The sequence below is a fragment of the Meles meles genome, chromosome 2, assembly GCF_922984935.1.
Source record: "Meles meles chromosome 2, mMelMel3.1 paternal haplotype, whole genome shotgun sequence".
In the NCBI taxonomy this organism is placed as follows: domain Eukaryota; kingdom Metazoa; phylum Chordata; class Mammalia; order Carnivora; family Mustelidae; genus Meles; species Meles meles.
The window spans coordinates 177,800,037-177,818,737 of record NC_060067.1 but is presented as its reverse complement, the minus strand read 5'-3'; the positions used below and the strand labels follow the sequence as shown (position 1 = coordinate 177,818,737).

The 18,701-nt window shown below is 43.2% G+C and overlaps 1 protein-coding gene across 11 annotated transcripts in view; it reads left to right on the top strand.

Moving 5' to 3' along the window:
• The window catches only part of UNC5D (unc-5 netrin receptor D), a 533,873-nt gene that overhangs the window by 306,955 nt on the left and 208,217 nt on the right, over window positions 1-18,701 (top strand). For all 11 annotated transcript variants that reach the window (XM_045985620.1, XM_045985626.1, XM_045985611.1 and 8 more), the window contains exon 3: window positions 8,439-8,582. In XM_045985620.1, the coding sequence (XP_045841576.1) occupies window positions 8,439-8,582 (144 nt within the window). The remainder of the gene's footprint in view (window positions 1-8,438; window positions 8,583-18,701) is intronic.

Below are 18,701 nucleotides of genomic sequence, written 5' to 3'. Positions count from 1 at the left end.
TGGCTCTTATCTTATTCTACCTTGGAGATATTGAACTCTAATGAGTGAAATAATGCGTATTCCAATGTGTTATGGGAAAAGTCTCAACTCCGGTAAACTAATATTTTTCTTCTTAAAGAATATCATTTCAGAGCTTTCATTGTGTGTGATTTCCTTCTTAAACAACTGGAGTCCCTCTCTGGGGATAAAAGGTTAATGGATTGTGTTGAGAAAAGGGAGAAGAGTAGAAATAAAAATGTATTAAATCTTTAAAGTTTGTATCCAAGAACTTTGCTGTTGTAGTGATGGGGATTTGAATAGAGCTTTTTCCAGAAAACCATTAATTTTAAAGTTACCTTCGATGATTCACAAATCACCAAGGTACATTTGGGAAGCATATATTTTAGTTCACATAACGCAGAAATAATTCATCTCTCAGGTGTTCCATTGACAGTTTGTGGGTTTAAAACTTATTTTTATAGAAATGTTCTTCCATCCCACCCAGATTTCATCTTGTTCATCACTCTGCTTCTCAGAGAGGACTTACCTATTCTTACAAGGTTTCCGGGAAAATAGTATGAATTCTTCCCAAAACCTGTGACAGAGTATGAAGACCTTGTTTCTTGTGTCCAATTTGACCTTAGATACAAAGAGTTGGCGTCCATTTGCACTCACTCCATCCTTAACCGAGATGGAAAGCAGCTAATTGTTAATAACAATTCCTGATAGGGACTGGCGATGATGTAAACACTAAATTCTTTACCAGTGCCTTCGGACTTTTCCCATTTTTTCTCTTCATACAACACTCAGAAGTATGTTTGAAGAAGGAATGATAAGAATCTAAAACCTTGAAGACAATAGTGGTTAAGAGCATGTGCCATCAGTGTTAGATGGTACCATGTTTGTTTGAAATCTGGCTGTCCCTTTATGGAGTCTTTCTGGTACATATGTTCCCTAGCTGCCTTGTACCTCAGTTTCCCCAAGTGTAAAATAGCCATAATTGTATCTACTCCATGGAACTGGTTTGTTTGTTTGTTTGTTTTTTAAAGATTTTATTAATTTATTTGACTGACAGAGATCACAAGTAGGTGGAGGGAGAGGCAGGCAGAGAGAGAGAGGAGGAAGCAGGCTCCTGCTGAGCAGAGAGCCTGATGTGGGGCTCAATCCCAGGACCTTGGGATCAGACCTGAGCTGAAGGCAGTGGCTTTAACCCACTGAGCCACCCAGGGGCTCCTATCCCATGGGACTGTTATGAGGATTACATAGTCTGAGGGCCTGGCATCTAGCAAGCGGTCAGTCAAGGTTAGCTTTCAAAAGGATAAATCTAAAATGGCGGCTCTTTCTTTCTCTCTTTCTTTCTTTCTTTTTAGTGGAGCAAGTGACTGTTGATTACTCTTCTAAAAACAAATAGAAAATTGGGAACTTTCATAAATCCAAAAAGACAAAAGGACTGATAATATTAAGAGGCAAATATTGGTCTTTCGTGGAAAAATTTGTTCCTGGCTTGCATTTCATTGCTTCATTTTGCCCAAGCTTTATGTTATTCTCTGAGCCAATGGTAGCACTATGGGAGGTAAAAGTATGATACAGACCCTGGCCTCAGGGCATGATCTACTCACAGCAGGTAATCTGAGTGACTGCTGGAAAGGAAAAGTCACTGATTGGGGCGGCAAGGTTGGAAATCATGACTGTTGCCGGCGAAGCTGTGAGTGTGATGTCTGAGGGATCATTCATGGGGTGCTGTTCTCTAAATAACCCTACTGTGTCTACTCTGGGCTCCTGAGTTTCCCTCTCTCTGCTATCAGACAACACTATCAAGTTAATTTGCTTTCCTCTGCCAGACACCTCTGTGCTGATTAATTCTAATCTCTGGTGTGGAAGAAACTGGAGAGCTTGAGCGTATTCTGAGTTTCTGTACTTAACACTGAACTTGTGGTGCTTCTGAGGAATCCGTGGAGTGGTTATTATCTAGGGGGAACTAAAGAGTATTCATTAGGCATCATGCACATTCAAAGGATTACTAATTTTTTTTATCAAAATACATTTTAATCTTGTTGCTAGGATGAAGTGGCAAAAGACATTTAGCCCTAATTAAGCATCTGCCAGTAAAATGAAATATGGTTCTACCTTTTAATTATCTACATTTAACATACTATTTTCAATAGCGTGTTGGCCTGAAGAGATCTATGGTCCCCAAAGAAATGGAGGCACGCTTCTGTGAAAATGCTTCCCTGATATCTCAGACTTTTGAAACTTCAACTCCATGTCCCGATTCATGTGTCCTTACAAGAGCCTTGCTTTAGACGTCATTCTAACTAGATAAGGGGAGAGACTTCTAGTCCCAGGTGGAATGAAGCTTCTAGGGCCGCGAAGAGGTGGGAAGCCACTCCGGTGTGGTCCTGAGCCATCTGCACTCCTGCCAAGGTGGTGTTCTTGCCCCATTGTTGGGGCAGGTTGAGAGGTCTCCTCCTCTAGCCTATAAGCATCTCCAGGGCAAGAATCTTGACCATCTAATCTTTAAAAAAAAAAAAAAAAAAGGTGGGGTGGGGAGGAGTGTGCCTGTGCCTGGTGGCTCAGTGAGTTAAGCATCTGCTTTCATCTCAGGTCATGATCCCAGGGTCCTGGGATCAAGCCTCAAGTTGGGCTCCCTGCTCAGTGAGGAGTCAGCTTCTCTCCCTGCTTGTGCTCTCTCATGATCTCTATCGCCATCTCTCAAATAAATAAATAAAATCTTTTTTTTTTTTTTTTTAAAGATTTTTATTTATTTATTTGACAGAGAGAAATCACAAGAGAGGCAGGCAGAGAGAGAGGAAGGGAAGCAGGCTCTCCGCTGAGCAGAGAGCCCGATGTGGGACTCGATCCCAGGACCCTGAGATCATGACCTGAGCCGAAGGCAGCGACTTCACCCACTGAGCCACCCAGGCGCCCTAAATAAATAAAATCTTAAAAAAAAAAAAGAATCTTGAGCATCTATTTTGTCACAGTATCCTCAGCTCCTGGCCAAGGGGCGGGCACTTTTGATGCTCTGGGTTACTGTTCTCAAATAATGTATGTTGCCAACCACGTAACATCTTTGATGGGTTTCCTATGATGTGGGGACCTGTGGCAAGATAAGGACACAAACAATAATAATGTGGTGTTAGGAAGAAATAAGGTCATGCATGCATTGGCATTAATAAAAGTAAAGGGTTATAGAAAAGTATAATAATCAGTAATGATGATAGTGGTGTTATTCAAAATATGGGGAAGCTTCTCATTGTGGAAGCCTGCTTTCGAGCCTCTAGCCCTGGACGTGGAAGAGGCCCTTGTTGAAGTGGTGGACTCCCTTCCTCCAGCAGAATGGGTTGTTTCCTGTCTTCTCAGGACACCATGGAGTAAGGCGGGACTATCTCAGAGGGGACTGAAACACCTCGACAAATGATGGTTCATTAAAGCAGGTTCCTGAATAAGAGATTGTTACTTTTTAGGTGGAGTTTGATTTTTTTCTTCTCCTCTCCTGAAGAATTGAGGAAGGTGCTATGCTACTCATGAAGCTATACTGGAAATAGGTTGGTGGGTTTTGTTTGTTTTTTTGTTTGTTTGCTTTTGAGCTTTGCGTACGGAAAGCAATATCCTCATTCTCTTGGTGAATCATCCCCAATCGTGAAACATGATGACATGGAAAATGAAGCACGGGGTTGGAGAAACGCTGAGCTACACTGGTCCAGGGAAAGCACCTCCGAACCTTGGATGAAAAAACAATTCACCAAAGTTTGGTTTGCTAGCTTCTGACGTCTTCCATGTAGTTTTCAGATATGAACAATATCTCTGAGGAGGAAGAGGGGTCCTTAACTTCCCGTCTTGAATCTGGTTATCCAGTGTAGTTAAGCCAAGCATTACAGAGGGACCTCCGAAAGACCGAATGAAGGACAAGAACCCATGAGGGGTGGCAAGTGTCAGAGCTGGGTCTGATTCCTACCCAAGTGCCCATCACCAGGTGTATGTGAGAGCAGGTTGACAACCGTCCCCACGGCAGGACGCCGCTGCAGGGCTTTGTGGAAGCGTGCTAATCAGCAGTAGGTAAAAAGCGTGGGACAGCTGTTAGGCACCAGGCTGCAGGTGGCATGGTGCTGAATGTCATCCTCTTTCTTTTCCACGCCACAAGTTAAGACTAAGGCTACAGAGCCCTTTTATTAGAAGTTGGCTGGGAAGAAATGATTTTCCTTCTTTTTCTCGCAACATCACCCTCCCCTCTGTCTTCTGCATTTCTGTTCTTGGAACACTAAAGCGTCTTCCTTCAATTAGTTTGAAAATTCTGTAACTTTTAGTCTCCCAACAGGATTAGACCTGCTAAGAGTAACTAGTGTTTTCTATCTGATAAATAAGGGGATTACAGCAATAACTGCTGTCAGCATTTTTCTCATTTAAACAAATAAAGCTGACAAATGATGAAGTTCTGTGCTGCTCTGTTATGTTTAGTACACGCAGAGCAATTATTCATCCGCTGCCAACGTTAGTCTCCATACAGCTGAACCATCCAACGGCGGAGAAAGCTGATTAGCATATCAGTCCCATAGTTATATTTTTTTTATATTCTGGAAGACTCTAGTCCATAACAAAGGCTGATGGTTATAATTTACACAATAATTTAAAGGGTTGGACTTTTCCATGCTTGTTAGAGTTGCATGAGTTCTCAGGTACAGTGGGGCTCTCATTTAAGAGACATTTCTGTCTGCCTGGGATTTTGGCGCCCTGCTAGCATTTTCCACGGACAAGTTAGCTGTCATCTCTGGAGGTCTCAGAGTGGATGGCCGTCTCTGCAGCCCCCGCTGGAAGAACCATGGTGGAGGGGAGTGGGTGGAGATGTCCTGAAATAGAGCTGCTTCCCGTGGATGTTTGTCACGCGCACGGTTGTGTGTGCGTGTGTGTGTATATATATCACTAGACAGCTAGAATGGAGATTTGAGCGAGAATACACTATTTAAAATTTTTTTATTCAGTAGAATTTTTTCTTTCATGGTAGAGATAAGTATAATAGAAAGTATTCATGGTTTTCCATGAGTTCTCCTAGAGGGAGTGACTTGATAAGACTGGAGACTTCCTGTGCGAAGAAGTCCTCATGCAGACAGTGTATCCGGGGGTCTGGGGGTGATGATGTACTTGGGGCCTCTTAAAGAAGCCTGTCTCCCCAATGCTCCCTGCAGGGGAAATGTACTGTGTTTAGAAATAGCTGGGTTATGTTCATTGTGCTTCTCCAATCCTCTGGAAGAGCCTCTGAGAAGGACTTGTAACTGAGCCATCTTCACACTGAAACAGTGACTTCCACATGGGTGTTCACCAGCAGTTAGTCTCCTAAGATGGTGGTGGGATCAGTGAGGACCTTCGCGGGGACTGTCAGTGGTCTACAGTTTATGTTTCCCAAAGCGTATATGCAGCTGTCTGTTTCTGTGTCCGTGTGTCTGTGTTTAGTTTCTGTATTTGATGCCTTGACGTCTTGGGGTAGTGCTGCTCCTGGAGGGACTGTCCAGCCAGAGAGCTGGCTGATTCCCAGAGAAAGCCAACAACTTCCCTGTGAGAGTGCCTTTCATGTGCAAACCAACCAATCCAAAGCTCGTCCCCTTAACCACTTCTTGTATTAAGCTCTTAGACTCCAGGGGGATAGTCCCCTGTCCTCCCCCTCAGCACCAGGTGCCTGACAGCTGAAATTTTCAGAGGAGCCAATTCTAAGCCTGTTTGCCCAGCCAGTTCCCATGGGAAACACAGTAAAGACTCTCGCCCCTCTTTCCCCCATACCCTTCATCCTCCTACCGTCCCCGGTGGTCCTGCGTGGTATGCTCTGCCTGCTGTCTCTAGGGATTTCTGAGTGTAGATGTCTCCTTTTCAGGATGGTTGTTTTCATTTGGTGTGCAGCTTACTACACCTCAGTAAAACGAATACCGGGTACCCTTAAAACACCGTGTGCCTAGAGGAAATCATAGGAAGTTTTGATGATTTGATGTCAAAACTCCCTACTTCACAAACAGGATCATCCTGAACCATCTTGAAGGGGGTGTTTGTCTCCATTTCCAACCTAGATGAAGCTGGTAACTTAGATGTTCTCATAAGATGGAGAAAGAATAAATACATAGAATAGAATAGGTCCCCATTAGCTTAAACACATTTCTAGATTTTTAAAAATTTATTTGCAAAAAAGCGAGTACGAGCAAGCAGGGGGAGGGACAGAAGGACAAGCAGATCTCTCAAGCTTATAATTGAATGCTTCTCTGAGAGACCCCCCCCCCCCCGTTTCCTAAAAGGTGGGCATAATCTGTCTCAGTAGATCCATTCATCCTGTGACAGGACCTCTGACACCTGGGTGCAGTGATTGGGTGTTCTCTCCTTTCCCTTACACTAGTCAAAGTAAATCATGCACCGTTTGCCTCAGATCAAAAAGAAAAAGAAAAAGAGGACACAAGCCCACTGTTCGACAGCCCAGCTCCTTAGTTTTGTTTATTTCAACTTATTTTCGAATCCCCAGCATGTGCCACCACGCTCCGATTTGCTTTCTGTCCTAACCACCCCGCTTTGTCCGATGGCGTGATTTCGATTCTCTTGGTCTCCTTCACCCGCCAACCCCACCATCTCCTCACCTTGTCCTCCCTCTCATACTTTGTCTTTCTTTAAGTGCAAAGACGAAAACACCACCGCCCTTCAGAACCCCTCTAAGGCTTTTTTCCTCTTTAGTGTGGGGCACAGCTTTTGGGATGCTCACATCTCTGCCAGGCAAAAAAGGCTACTTCTGCACCGGCCCAAACTGGGAAACGTGGCTTTTCAACTGTCATCAGGATGATTTTCTGTATGTCGTCCCTCCTCAGAATTGAGAGAGTCTAACTCCCATTCCCCACGGCGATTTATGTGGTCATAAAACTCTCTCTCATCACGCACTGTGAGTAACATGCTGTGGATCGGGGAGACGGAAGTGTCTCCTCAGCCTTGACCAATCCTACACCCGTCTTCTTGTTCTTTAAATCCTGTCATCACCCAGAATAGACTCACACTCCACCTCCTCCATCAGGAGCCCCTGGCTCATTTAATTACACTGATGATTCTGTCTCATGAATTCCTTTTGAATTTAAAGGAAAAAGCACAATTGTGCACCTAATTTTTCTTTAAATGTTCCCTGCATTAGTCTTATTTCCGTAAGGAAGTATAAGTACCTAAAATACAAGGACAGAATTTTAATTTTTGAGACAGACCTGCACGTGGTGCTGGGTTTTCAGGAAGACGGATCCAGGTTCAAACCCCAGATCTGCCATTATCAGACCGTGTAACTGCGGACAAATGAATTCGTCTAAGACGGTTCTTCGGTCTGCCTAGTGGGGATGCGAGAGTTTCTCCTGCATCTGTGTGTTGTGAAAATGTAGTGAGGGACGAGGTTAAAGGCTTCTCGTGATGCTAAGTACGTCTGCGGAATTCAGTCGGCATGGCCTCTTTTTCTCCCACACCGCCTTCCCCAGGGCAAGTTACAGCCTTAGCATGCTGGCTGGACAGAGCGATCCCACGGACTGTCAGGGCTGCTCTGTGGCTCGTGATGACGGAACTGGTACGAGTAGTAAGGTGTGTCCTCTTTCATCACTGGCAGTCTGTGCAGGGTGACTGTGCTGCCCAGAGAGGAAGGCTGATGATCGTCCTTGGTCAGGGGGTGGGAAGAAACTCACACTCCCTTGTAAGAAAGACCCAGCACGTTTCCTAACTTCTCAGGAGGATACAAAGTTATGAATTATAATAATACACATTAAGGTTATAATAATAAACATGAAGGCTGTCTTAGTTTTATCTTATTTTGCACACGTAGCTTCAGCTCCTTTTCCAGTAAGAGCCTTTCCTTCCTTCCCTACGGGATGGCCCCTGCTAGAGGGCCTTCCCGGGCTTTCGTGACAGGGCTTTGAGACGAACGTAGTTTAACTTGTCTGTGTCACATTTGTTGTTCGAAGCTTTTAAAACCGAGGCTTGGCCTTAACTGGGTTTCCCTGCCCGTTTGTACATGATCACGGTTCCCTCTTCCTCCTAAGCCACACTGCTCGACCCCTGCCCGCTGCCATGTCCAGGGGAAGGGCCATTTAGAACCACCTGGAACTACATCTCTGGGGTCTGTGCATTGAGGCCTCTTTACCTTCTAGAATCCCAGAAGTTAGTGATACTACATTCCTCATCGTAGGTTTCATCCTAAGAAAGACCAAGAAGAAGCACCAATTGAGATCCTGTGAAAATTATTATATTGTATTAGACCCACGCTGGAGGGTAATACTTCACACTCTGGCTTTCCAGCCTACTCAGCTGTTGGAATTTAATTAGCAGCAATATATTATTGTCAGAGTAATTAAAACCTTGCCTTGATTAAAAACAGAATTGTGTAATTAACAAGAAAATGTTTGGCTAGCCTTAACTTTCTGATCGGAAACGGCAGCGGCCTCAGTGGATGTGCTCTGTCTCCCCACCAGGCTTGAAGGTCCGGGAGGTGTTCATCAACGTCACCAGGCAGCAGGTAGAGGATTTCCACGGGCCGGAGGACTACTGGTGCCAGTGCGTGGCCTGGAGCCACCTGGGGACCTCCAAAAGCAGGAAGGCCTCCGTGCGCATAGCTTGTGAGTACATTCGGGGGGGATGGTCTTGTCTGGTGGGAACGCGGGCCAGAGATCAGTGCAGCCAAACGGGCTTGGGATGCGTTGTGTGCTTCTGTAGAATAGAGGTAAGCAGATGTCAAGAAACAATCAGCGATTGCTATCTCTGTTAAATTTACTCTTTTAAAGTTGTATTTTAAGTGTTTGATAATTTCCTGGAGTACAATCAGCCAATCAGTTAGGCGAAGACATTCTGCCAAGACCCTCAGAGTGCAGGTGTCTCCACAATGCCAGGAAAATCGGTTCCTGGGAGCAAAAAAAGCTCAGGTGAATGGGTTCTGCTGTTCGTGATCAGTGACGAAGTTCAAGGGGCATTGATGGAAAGAGGTGAGCAGGGACTGTTTACTGCTCTTTCCAGCAAACCTGCAAAAATAAGACATTAAAGATGGGGATTTTTATAGCCTACTATTAAACCTCTTGTTTCTGAATCTTAAAACATGGAAATGGGGTTTAAAACTGCATGTGTTTGACCCAAGGAGAACTCCAAAGAAGGAAAAAAAAAAGAAGAAGAAAAAAAAACACTTGAAGAAGGGGAGAAAAAAAAGAAGAAAATTGCTTTTCAGGAGAGTCCAGGATTTCTTCATCATATTTCAGCATCAGTGTTTTTATCATCACAAACATATTTAGAAGTACAGGAACTTCCTTTCTCTTCCTTTAAGATGTCTTCATTCCCCTACCCCCATTATCCCACCCCGACGGGTCCCCATAAAACCTCCTTTGTGAGCCTAGGAGTGTAAAAGCTCCTCTGGAAAGAAATTGAGGGAAGGAGGGCAGACTTGGTTATTGTTGTTTTATTCAAATGCTGCCTTTTGAGAGGGCCATAAAGAATACGGGACAAGGGGGATTTATTTGAGGACTCAAGGAATTCATAGCAGATGTCGATGGTTTAGGGATTGAGAATAGGAATGAATTGCTATTTGCAGAGACATTTATGTTTCTTGGGAAATGAAATCTTCTTCTCAAAATATGCATTTCACCTTCACTATACTGGCAATTTGGGAGGCCCTTTCCTGAATGTTGACTGGGCCCTAGTAGGCCAAGGAGAAGAGGTCATTGCGTGAGTTGTGCCCTTGATGTAAGAGCCACGGGAAACCATTTTCCTATAGTCAGTTAGTTTTAGCCAACAAATATTTTATGACTCTAAAGTGGAGGTCAGCTGAGAGAGGGAACAGTATGTTCAATTTTTACTCTTCCTTCCTTAACACCACCAGCTCTGTGATCCCCACCCGGCTGCGGCTAGGCTAGTTGCCGTCTGTGATCCTTGTCAGGGGGATGCAGATTATCTTCCAGGCTCTCTCTGTGTCTCTGAAAAAAAGAGAGGCCAAACAGCACAGGGATTTTCAACATGGCTTCCCTCCACGTGCAGCTTCTCCACATCACTTTTCCCAGTCCTCTCTTCCTCCATGTCTCTGAGGCCCCCCTGACCTATCCTTTTGATTTACCTCTCACTGATCTGTCCCCTCCAGGCTTTCTCACCTCCACACTTGCTCCCTTTATTTCTGATTGTCGCCTGCTTGCTAGAAAGCTCCTTCAGGGGTTTTCCCCTCACTTATAAAGTTTAGCAAAGAATGGCTCTAGCCCCCCTTTGTTCATGTCCCATAACGTTTGATCATTCCACGACATCCGTCCAGGCACTTGGCTGTTCTACATATCAACCTCACTCTGACGCGGGACGTTGCGCCTGCAGTTCCCAGTGTCACCTGTCACTGAAGCCAGGTGCTTCATTCCTCTCGGTTTCCGGTTCCCATAGTTGGTTTTGTGATGGTGGACAAGTTATTCATCTCTCTGTGTCTTAATGTCTCCAGTGATAAAAGGGCACCTAGTTCATTGAGTTATTGCGAGGGTTACATGTATCGATAACTGGGAAGTGTATAAATCTCTACCGGGCACAGAGAGTTGGCCCTTCTCAATCATTACCTATTGTTTAAAGACATACTTGAGAACCAGAATCACTTCTCAGTAGGTGTCTTATTACTTACTGAAACTAATTGCACGGAATTATAATCGTAGTGTCATAGCAAATTTTCTGCAGGTTTTGGCTATATAGACTCTAAAAATCCCATTCTCAGGCAGCCTTAGGATCTAGCTCTGCCAAGCAGGATAGGACCAAAGAACATGACAAATGGAAAACCCTGTTCTATCATTTCCTGCTTTTTGAATCATCTGATACTTTTGTGGTAATAATCTTCCCAATCTCTTCAGGGATTAAAAAAAATCATTTTGTCATTCTTGTATATGATATGCACATGAGAATGTGATAAGCATGTGATTTCTAAGTTTAAAAAATTGATCATTAAACCTATGTAATACAATTAATGCAATCTCCTATATTTAAACATATTTTTAATTTTTTGTATGTATTAAGTGACACATCCTTTAATTTAAAATTATTTATGCAAGTCAAGATATGATTTGTCATTAAATATTGCATTTGACTTGGACACCAGTGTACATTAAAATGTAAATTGAAATTTAACTATGTTTAATGGCATCAAAAGTGGAGGGAAAACTGCCTTTAGGACCTTGCTTGAAATTCTGTTCATTTGCTCGTGGAAGGGAAGGCGTGCTTTCTCTCTCTCCCTCTCTCTCTCTCTCTCTCTTTTTTTTTTTTTAATAACTTTCATGTTTTGTTGAAATAAGATTTCTGGCTGCTATTTGCAAGTACTTCCCAGCAAATAACACATTGCACATGAGGATAGTCTTTATTCCCAATAAATGAAAAGCCAAATTGGATATAATTGTCACTGTGTTTCTTCTTTTTAAGATTGGTTTTTGAAGTACTAAAGACATCTTAATGTGCTAAATAAGGATTTTGATAGATGAATGTAGCTTATGAATCTGATGACAATTGTCTTGAGGGGACTTTGCAAAATTAGTATCATTTTTATATTATTCATTAAGTTATTGTAGTTCAACATCAGAGCTCTGTATGCTTCCCACATTTAACAGATGATGCCTTCACAATTTAACAGTTTCGAAACTGCAGCAGGCAAAACCTTCACGGCAGTTGGGGCCTTCAGCCAAGGGATATATTGACTGGCGTGCCTTGACGTGGTCATATTAGGTAATCAAGAATATCAGGAAACTCACTGGCATGATACCATTTAGACATCATTTGATCTTAAAGGGAAACAGGATATATACAATTTTTTAATTTATTTAACTCATAATTTTTTTGACATGGACCCACATGGGTTATCAGTTAGATGTGCAGATTCCTGGCATCTGCCCCAGACCCATGGGACTCAATTCTGGAGGAGGGACCAGGGAAGCTGTGTTCGTACGATGTTATCCAGACAATTCTGTGATCAGGTAACCTTGGGACATCCTGCCCAGTGACAGTGCTTCTCAAACTTTAACATGCATGAAAATCAATTGGGATTTTTTAAAATACAAGCGATTCAATTAAAATGACTCTGGAAGTCCGGTTCAAGGTCCAAGATTCTATTATTTGTATGAGTTCCTAGATGATGCTGCCAGGGAGCCATACTTTGAGTAGCAAGAGCCCCCCACAAACAAAACAAAAACCAAAAACTCCTTTATGAAGCACTGTTTGGGAAATGTTGATTTAACACATTCGTCCCACTGCCTCCTTCAATAACTGAATAAGTGATGTTCAGGAAGGTTAGGTTGTCTTGACCGAGGGTCCACCCAGCAGATGGCAGATGTGGAAGCAGATAGGATACCCTTTTCCCCTCCTCAGTGGTCTTGCCACTAAGCCCTGTTGATTCCTCTCTATCAGATGGAATTTGAGAACCAACGTAGAAAAGTTCACGGGCATTGAAGTATTTCCTTAAGGAAAGCAGTGACTGCTTTTCCATTCTGTTTCTGAGCAAATTCCTCCTCACGGTAATGTTATTGCATTTACTGAATATCCTTCAATACATATAAGTTGTATGTATTAAATATACACACACATGCATATATATATATATATATCTATAAATATATGTGTATGGGGGGTGTCCACATTTGCACGTGCGCACACACACGCACACACATGAAGCCACAACCCATTGCTGCCTCAGCCTCTAGAAAATAGGACGGGCTTTGTTTTAGTAGCCAAAGTGCCTGTCATCTTAAACTATTGTATTTTCCTTAATAATTCCACACTGTCAGGGCATGTTGGCCACCTTCCAAATGCCTGGGGCTGGAAATAGCTGAGGCCCCGTTTCAAAAGTGATTTTCTAAAGGTAAAAATAAATAAATAAAGCCATCCCCCACACCACCCCCACCGGGCTGGCAGAAGCCCATCTCCAGGGAGGGACTCCCACGGGCCTTCTCTCGCTGGTCTGATTCAATCCAGCTGGAGGTAGCCGGGCCGCTGTGGCATCTGTTACTTCTGCTGCTGGACGGTTGTCAAAACTGGGAATATTCAATTATTCGTAGTTGTTTACTTTCCTGAGTGAACATTTGGCTGCCTAGCTGTTGCTTTTCTTTCCTATTTTTCTCTCTCTTCTTCATCTGCTTACAAAATGTTTTGCCTTTATCATTAACCCTTGGTGGGTCAAATGCTGCTTGAGACTTGAGCCTTTACTGGGCTAGAAGATTCTAGCTGGGGCTCGAAAGAGGGGAAGCCTGTGTCTCTCATAGTCCCATAGCAAGTTGGCGCCCTGGAATGAAACACAGCAGGAAACCACTCTTTTGTTCATTTTTTTTTGAAAGATCTATAAAATATACATCCTGAATGTAATTTAAACAAGCTGCTTATTTAATGCTCTCCTAAAATATCCATGCTGTTGTGCCAAGAATGAGTGGAAAGTTTAAAGGAGAACCTCATGTAAAAGCTAGGGAACTCTCTACCCAATTTTATAGGCACACCGTGAAAATGGTGTTATTTTTATGGTATTATTTTTATTTGGTATAAATGGTATTATTTTTATTTGTTTCTTTTTGGGGGGTGGTGGTTTCTTTTTGAAAACTGTAGAAGAGAGACATCTAATCAAACCTGCATTATGGATCTCAGCTTCATGGCTCTGATAAATTTCACCTGCTCAAAACTGTCAGTGACCCCCCTCCTGACTGCACACTAGATGTGGGAATAAATAGAGGCCCGTCTGCCTGGCATGCAGATGCCGCCTTAACCTACATTTCCAGCCTTGTCTCCCACCACAAGTCATGCAGCTGTGCTGAGCTCCCTCTAAGTTAGCCCAGCTCCGATTCTGGGACGTGAGACCCGCTTTTCCCCTCTGTGACGTGCTCATATTCTTTCTCCTCCCTGGAGTGTATTTTCAGCCCCACTTTACACTCCTACCTCTTCTCACCGAATTCCCACATCCAAGGCCTATCTTGTATGCTGTCTCCTCTCTGAAACCCAGTTAACTAATCCCTTAATGCTAGCTGACCTCAGCACCCGACAAGACAGCTGAGCCATTGACAAAGATACACACACCCCCCCCCCAACACTAGACCACCCTGCCCGGTAGCATCTCCAGCTTCAAAATTAATAATAAGATCTAAATATCCACTTCTGAGTTCTCCTCGCAATTTCTTTAGTACTCGTCCCACGGTACTTATTATAATTTGCCCAGAATCATAGTTATTTTGAAGTTATTTATAGATTTATTTCCCTTCTTAGGATGGAACCTGCTTTAAGATTCAGGTGTATGACCCTCACTGTCCTGACCTGTGAACCTACCGCGATGTCACATTCATGGTATGGGGAATGACCGTTTGGTTTGCAAAGGCGACCTCATCAGCGCCAGGTCTGATTCTATGCAAGGACATTTGTTAGTAGTTTGTCACAATTGTGCCATGGTACTAACGGGACATCTGGCTTCTCAGCAAAGCTGTAGCTCGGCAGGACGTTATTATGAGGCTCACATCTGGCCTCCCTGCCTCGTGCATACTCCTAATGATCTTTACTGCCATAAAGGAAGGGTCAAGAGAGATGTGGGAGTAGGTGAAACACTACAAGCAGACAACTCGGATAGGCAGCGTGTGGCTCCGAAGGAGGCAAGGCCACCAGCTCTGTACACACTGTTTCCCTTCCTCTCTTTTCAGCACAGGGAATTTGCTCACAGGTTATGGGAAAATAATTGTGAAGACCTCTCAGCACTTGGTCGAAATTGCACAGAAGCTGGAAACCTTCCTTCCCCTCTTCATGGGAGAACGTGGCCAAAGTGAAGAGAAAATATTATTTTACTCTGCCAAAGGCCGATCATTTCCTTTACACTGAAATTAATTTACAGTGGACCCTTGAACACCATGGGGATTAGGGTCACTGACCCCCCCCCCCATGCAGTAAGAAAATCCACCTTAGAATTTAGGACTCCCAGTAACTTACCTGTTATAACCTGTTGACGGAAAGCCTTACGGATAACAAAATCAACTAACAAATATTTTGTATGTTTTGTGTATCATAAACTGTATTCTTATAGTTTAAGCATGCTGGGGAGGGAAGTGTTATTAAGAAAATTACAAAGAGAAAATCCGTTTATAATTCTGTACTGTATGTATAGAAAAAAGCCCACACGTAAGTGGACCTACCTGTGCAGTTCAAACCTGTGGTGTCGAAGGTCAATGTTCTATGAATATCCTTGAAGATAAGAGAGTCGGGGCCTCCTCACAAAGCTGCGCACTGTATGGGAGCATCTATTCAGGGAAGGGAATGGGGGTTGACATGCAGCCTGCACCCCACCAGCCAGGACAGGCACCTAAAACATGGCTCCAGTCACCTGAAGTCGGGGGCTGTTTTTTTTCGGCACAGAGGTGATTTTTTTTCCAAGCCTTCTGTTCACATCTGTCTGATTTACACATAGGCTTGTGGCAGCAGGACTAGGTACATGATTTGCGGGACTGGGGGCAAAATGATAGCGTGGGCCCCTTGTTCCAAAATTAAGATTTTGGAGCCATCCACGTGGTGTCTTTCAGGGGGCCCTGGACAAGCCCCTGGCCCCTTGCCTGCGAAGCTGGCTGTGACTGGCAGTAAATGGGATGGTTCAGGAAATCACTGCATACAGGTAATGTTTATGTCAAAAGGGAGTAACTGGCCTAGAAAGATCAGGAACTCATTCGCACTGATTCCATGTAGATTTGGGAACAGATCATTCTGTTTTACAAATCCAAAGCCAGAGGAAGCATCATAGGCTCTAAGTTTTCAAATGCATGATTGGAGTCAAGTTGGCAACTGGAAATGTTCGTTGACAAAGCGTTCTTCTTTCGGAGAACAGGTCCTGTTCTCTTGTGAACTGTGCATAGGCCAGCAAGGGGTACATGTCTGCTGGGGGTTCTCTAGAAGGAATGACTGCATTCGGTGGATAGTGAAGTATGCACTCATAGAGGTTTCTAATGTTTTTTTCTATTTTGACATAATTTCAGACTTCAGGAAAGTTACAATATAGTACCAAGAGTCTTCCTAAGCCTTTGACTGAGAATCTTGAAATGTTAACATTTTACCACCTTTGCTTTGGCGTTCTGTCCCCTTCTGTGTTTATGTATGGTTTTGTATGTAGACTGTTATGGTTTATTTTCTGACATGTTTAAGATTCAACTGCAGACGTCATGCCCCCTGTTCCCTTAAATACTTCATCGTGTCTGCTTTTAAAGAGCAAAGATATTTTCTGACCTAACTAGTAGTAAAATTATGAAGAATAGTTAGATATAGTGCAATTAGGAAGAAATTAACATGGATACGATGCTGGCGTCTAATCCTGAAACCTGGTTCGTAGTGCATCAATGGCTCAGTAACGTCCTTTCAAACAATAACAGAAATCCTGCATCATGGATTATGTTCAGTTAAAAGGTCACTTTAGCGTTCTTTAATCCAGATAATTCCTCAGTCTTCCTTTGTCATGCATGACCTTGAGAGAAGCGTAAATGTCAGTTATTTTGTATAACATCCCACAATTTGAACATGTAAAGAAGAGATCTCAGCCAACTAGAAAGGACTCCCACTGGCCAAATCTGGGACAATTTGAGTATCAAAATAATTAGTAATGACGGATGACAACTCAAACCATAATCCCAAAATCCATACTGGTGTTTTGAAAAATAACTGAATGAACATATGAATAAATGGGTGCAAAGTGAGAGCTCTTCCTTAGAGTAGAATAAATGGATAAATGGAAAATCATTATTTAGCACCATCATAATATTTATTGATTTAGACAAGTATCACGGATGCTTAAACTAGAGAAAGTTTCAGGAGTAACAAGATATCGATATAACCTCGAAGTATCTCTCCACAAGATACTTAATAATTACCGAAGGGAAATCTATAGCTTTGCAGTGGAAAATCCTGCCATCTACCATCTTTATCAAGTGATGGGGGTTGACGTCACAGCAATGGGACCTGTCTACAGTGTATGTCTCCCGATGTGAGGGACAGAGCAGATTGAATCACTTGTGATGTTTCCTCCAGAAATGTCTAATCTGTATTTAACCATAGAAAAACATTGAACCAAGCCTAACTTGAGGAACGTTTTACATAATAGGTCATCTTTAACTTCACGTGTCTTTCAAAATGCCAGCCTTGCCTGTAACAACACAGGGATGTTCTGGGGAGATGAGAAGCCTCCAATGGACAAGCTGCCTCTCTCTGTAGCATCAGCTGTATTCCCCTTTATGGTCAGTCAGAAATAAACATGGATTCAAGGAGTAGAAGGTAAATTTTTCTTAAATTGTGTGAATATGCAACTTGAAACTTTAAAGCCATTTCGTGTCCCATCTTTCTAGACTCTGCCCATCAATGCAGGGGAGATATGAATTTGTTCTCTGCCAGTAGGAGAACAATAAGACATTGTAAAGCTGTGAACAGAGTAGAATGGTTGGGATGGAATTGATGGAAATGGTGCTACCTTGGCTTCACTTGTGCCCAGTTGGATATACCAAATTCCCCAAATAATATTCCTTTGTGCTACTTTTGCTGACCATTATTTGACCAAGAAGAATTTGCAAAAATATGGCCACCACATTTTTAGCACCACCAGGCTGCTCTTCTTGTGGTAATGATAAACCTTCGACTTCTAGAAAATGGCCATTTCTGTAAGCACTTTAGTGTAGCAGGGAAGAGGATACAGATTTCATTTATTCCTCATTTTCTCAACTAAGGAAAGCTTCTGATGGATAATACAAATAGCTGTTAAGCAAAACAAAAATGTAAGCTTTGTCAAAGCTACAACCATTCTGTAACAGCACGAAATGATGTTTGGTGGTATATGGTTGGTTGACATGCTCAAGACACTGGCCACATCCTGTGCTGATCGACCTTCCTGGCCTCAGGGAGGCCTGGAGTTGGCGGGAAGAATCAGAAAGCTAACAAGGCAGGTAAAAAACAAACAACAACAACAACAACAACAACAAATCACCCTACTGCTTGGGTGGCTTTTTCTTTTGGACTCTCCTCCTCTACTTTTTATTCCTTGCTCTGCCCCCGCCCACATCTCAGTAGCACTAGTACTGAATTCTAATGATACAGAGGGTCTCGAAAACTTCAGGTTATTTTTAGGTCATCTCTTTTGAACTTCATTGCCTGTTCACATCCTTCTAATCTTCTGTGGAGGGCTGTGAGGGTGCCGGGAAAGTCAGGAATGATTCAACATGTCTTTGTTGCTCTTAAAACTCTGTCTCATCAACTACGGAGTCTGTTTTGCATCCGAGTGTTCATCAGGATGATGAGCTGTAGGAACTCTAGTGCAGCTGGGAGGGGGGTTGGGGCTTCAGGGACACTGGGGAGAGGGAATCCTGACAGTAGGAAGAGGTGTGGTGTGACCTTTCTTTATATTCCTTCAGAGCTGGGCAGCCCAGTCTAGTCAATGATTCCTGGGACTGCACTTTTTTTTTTTTTCCCCTCCATCAAAAGCACTTTGGTTCATTGTCTCCTTCTCCCTGCATCTCAGATTCTGTGTCCCCGTTAGCACAGCAGGGAGAATAGTCGTGGAGCTTAGGGGTGCGCTGTCCCCAGAGCATTCCATGGAACACGATGTAAAGATACTATATGCAAGTTACTAGCTTTTTCTAATTTGATTGAATGCTTTAAAACTAAGGGAGCCGAGAATTTCTGTATTTTCACCTAATAACTTTTCCCTCTTGAAGCTTGTGAAGACCTGCTATTTAGGTCAAACTTCAGCTCTCCTCTATGAG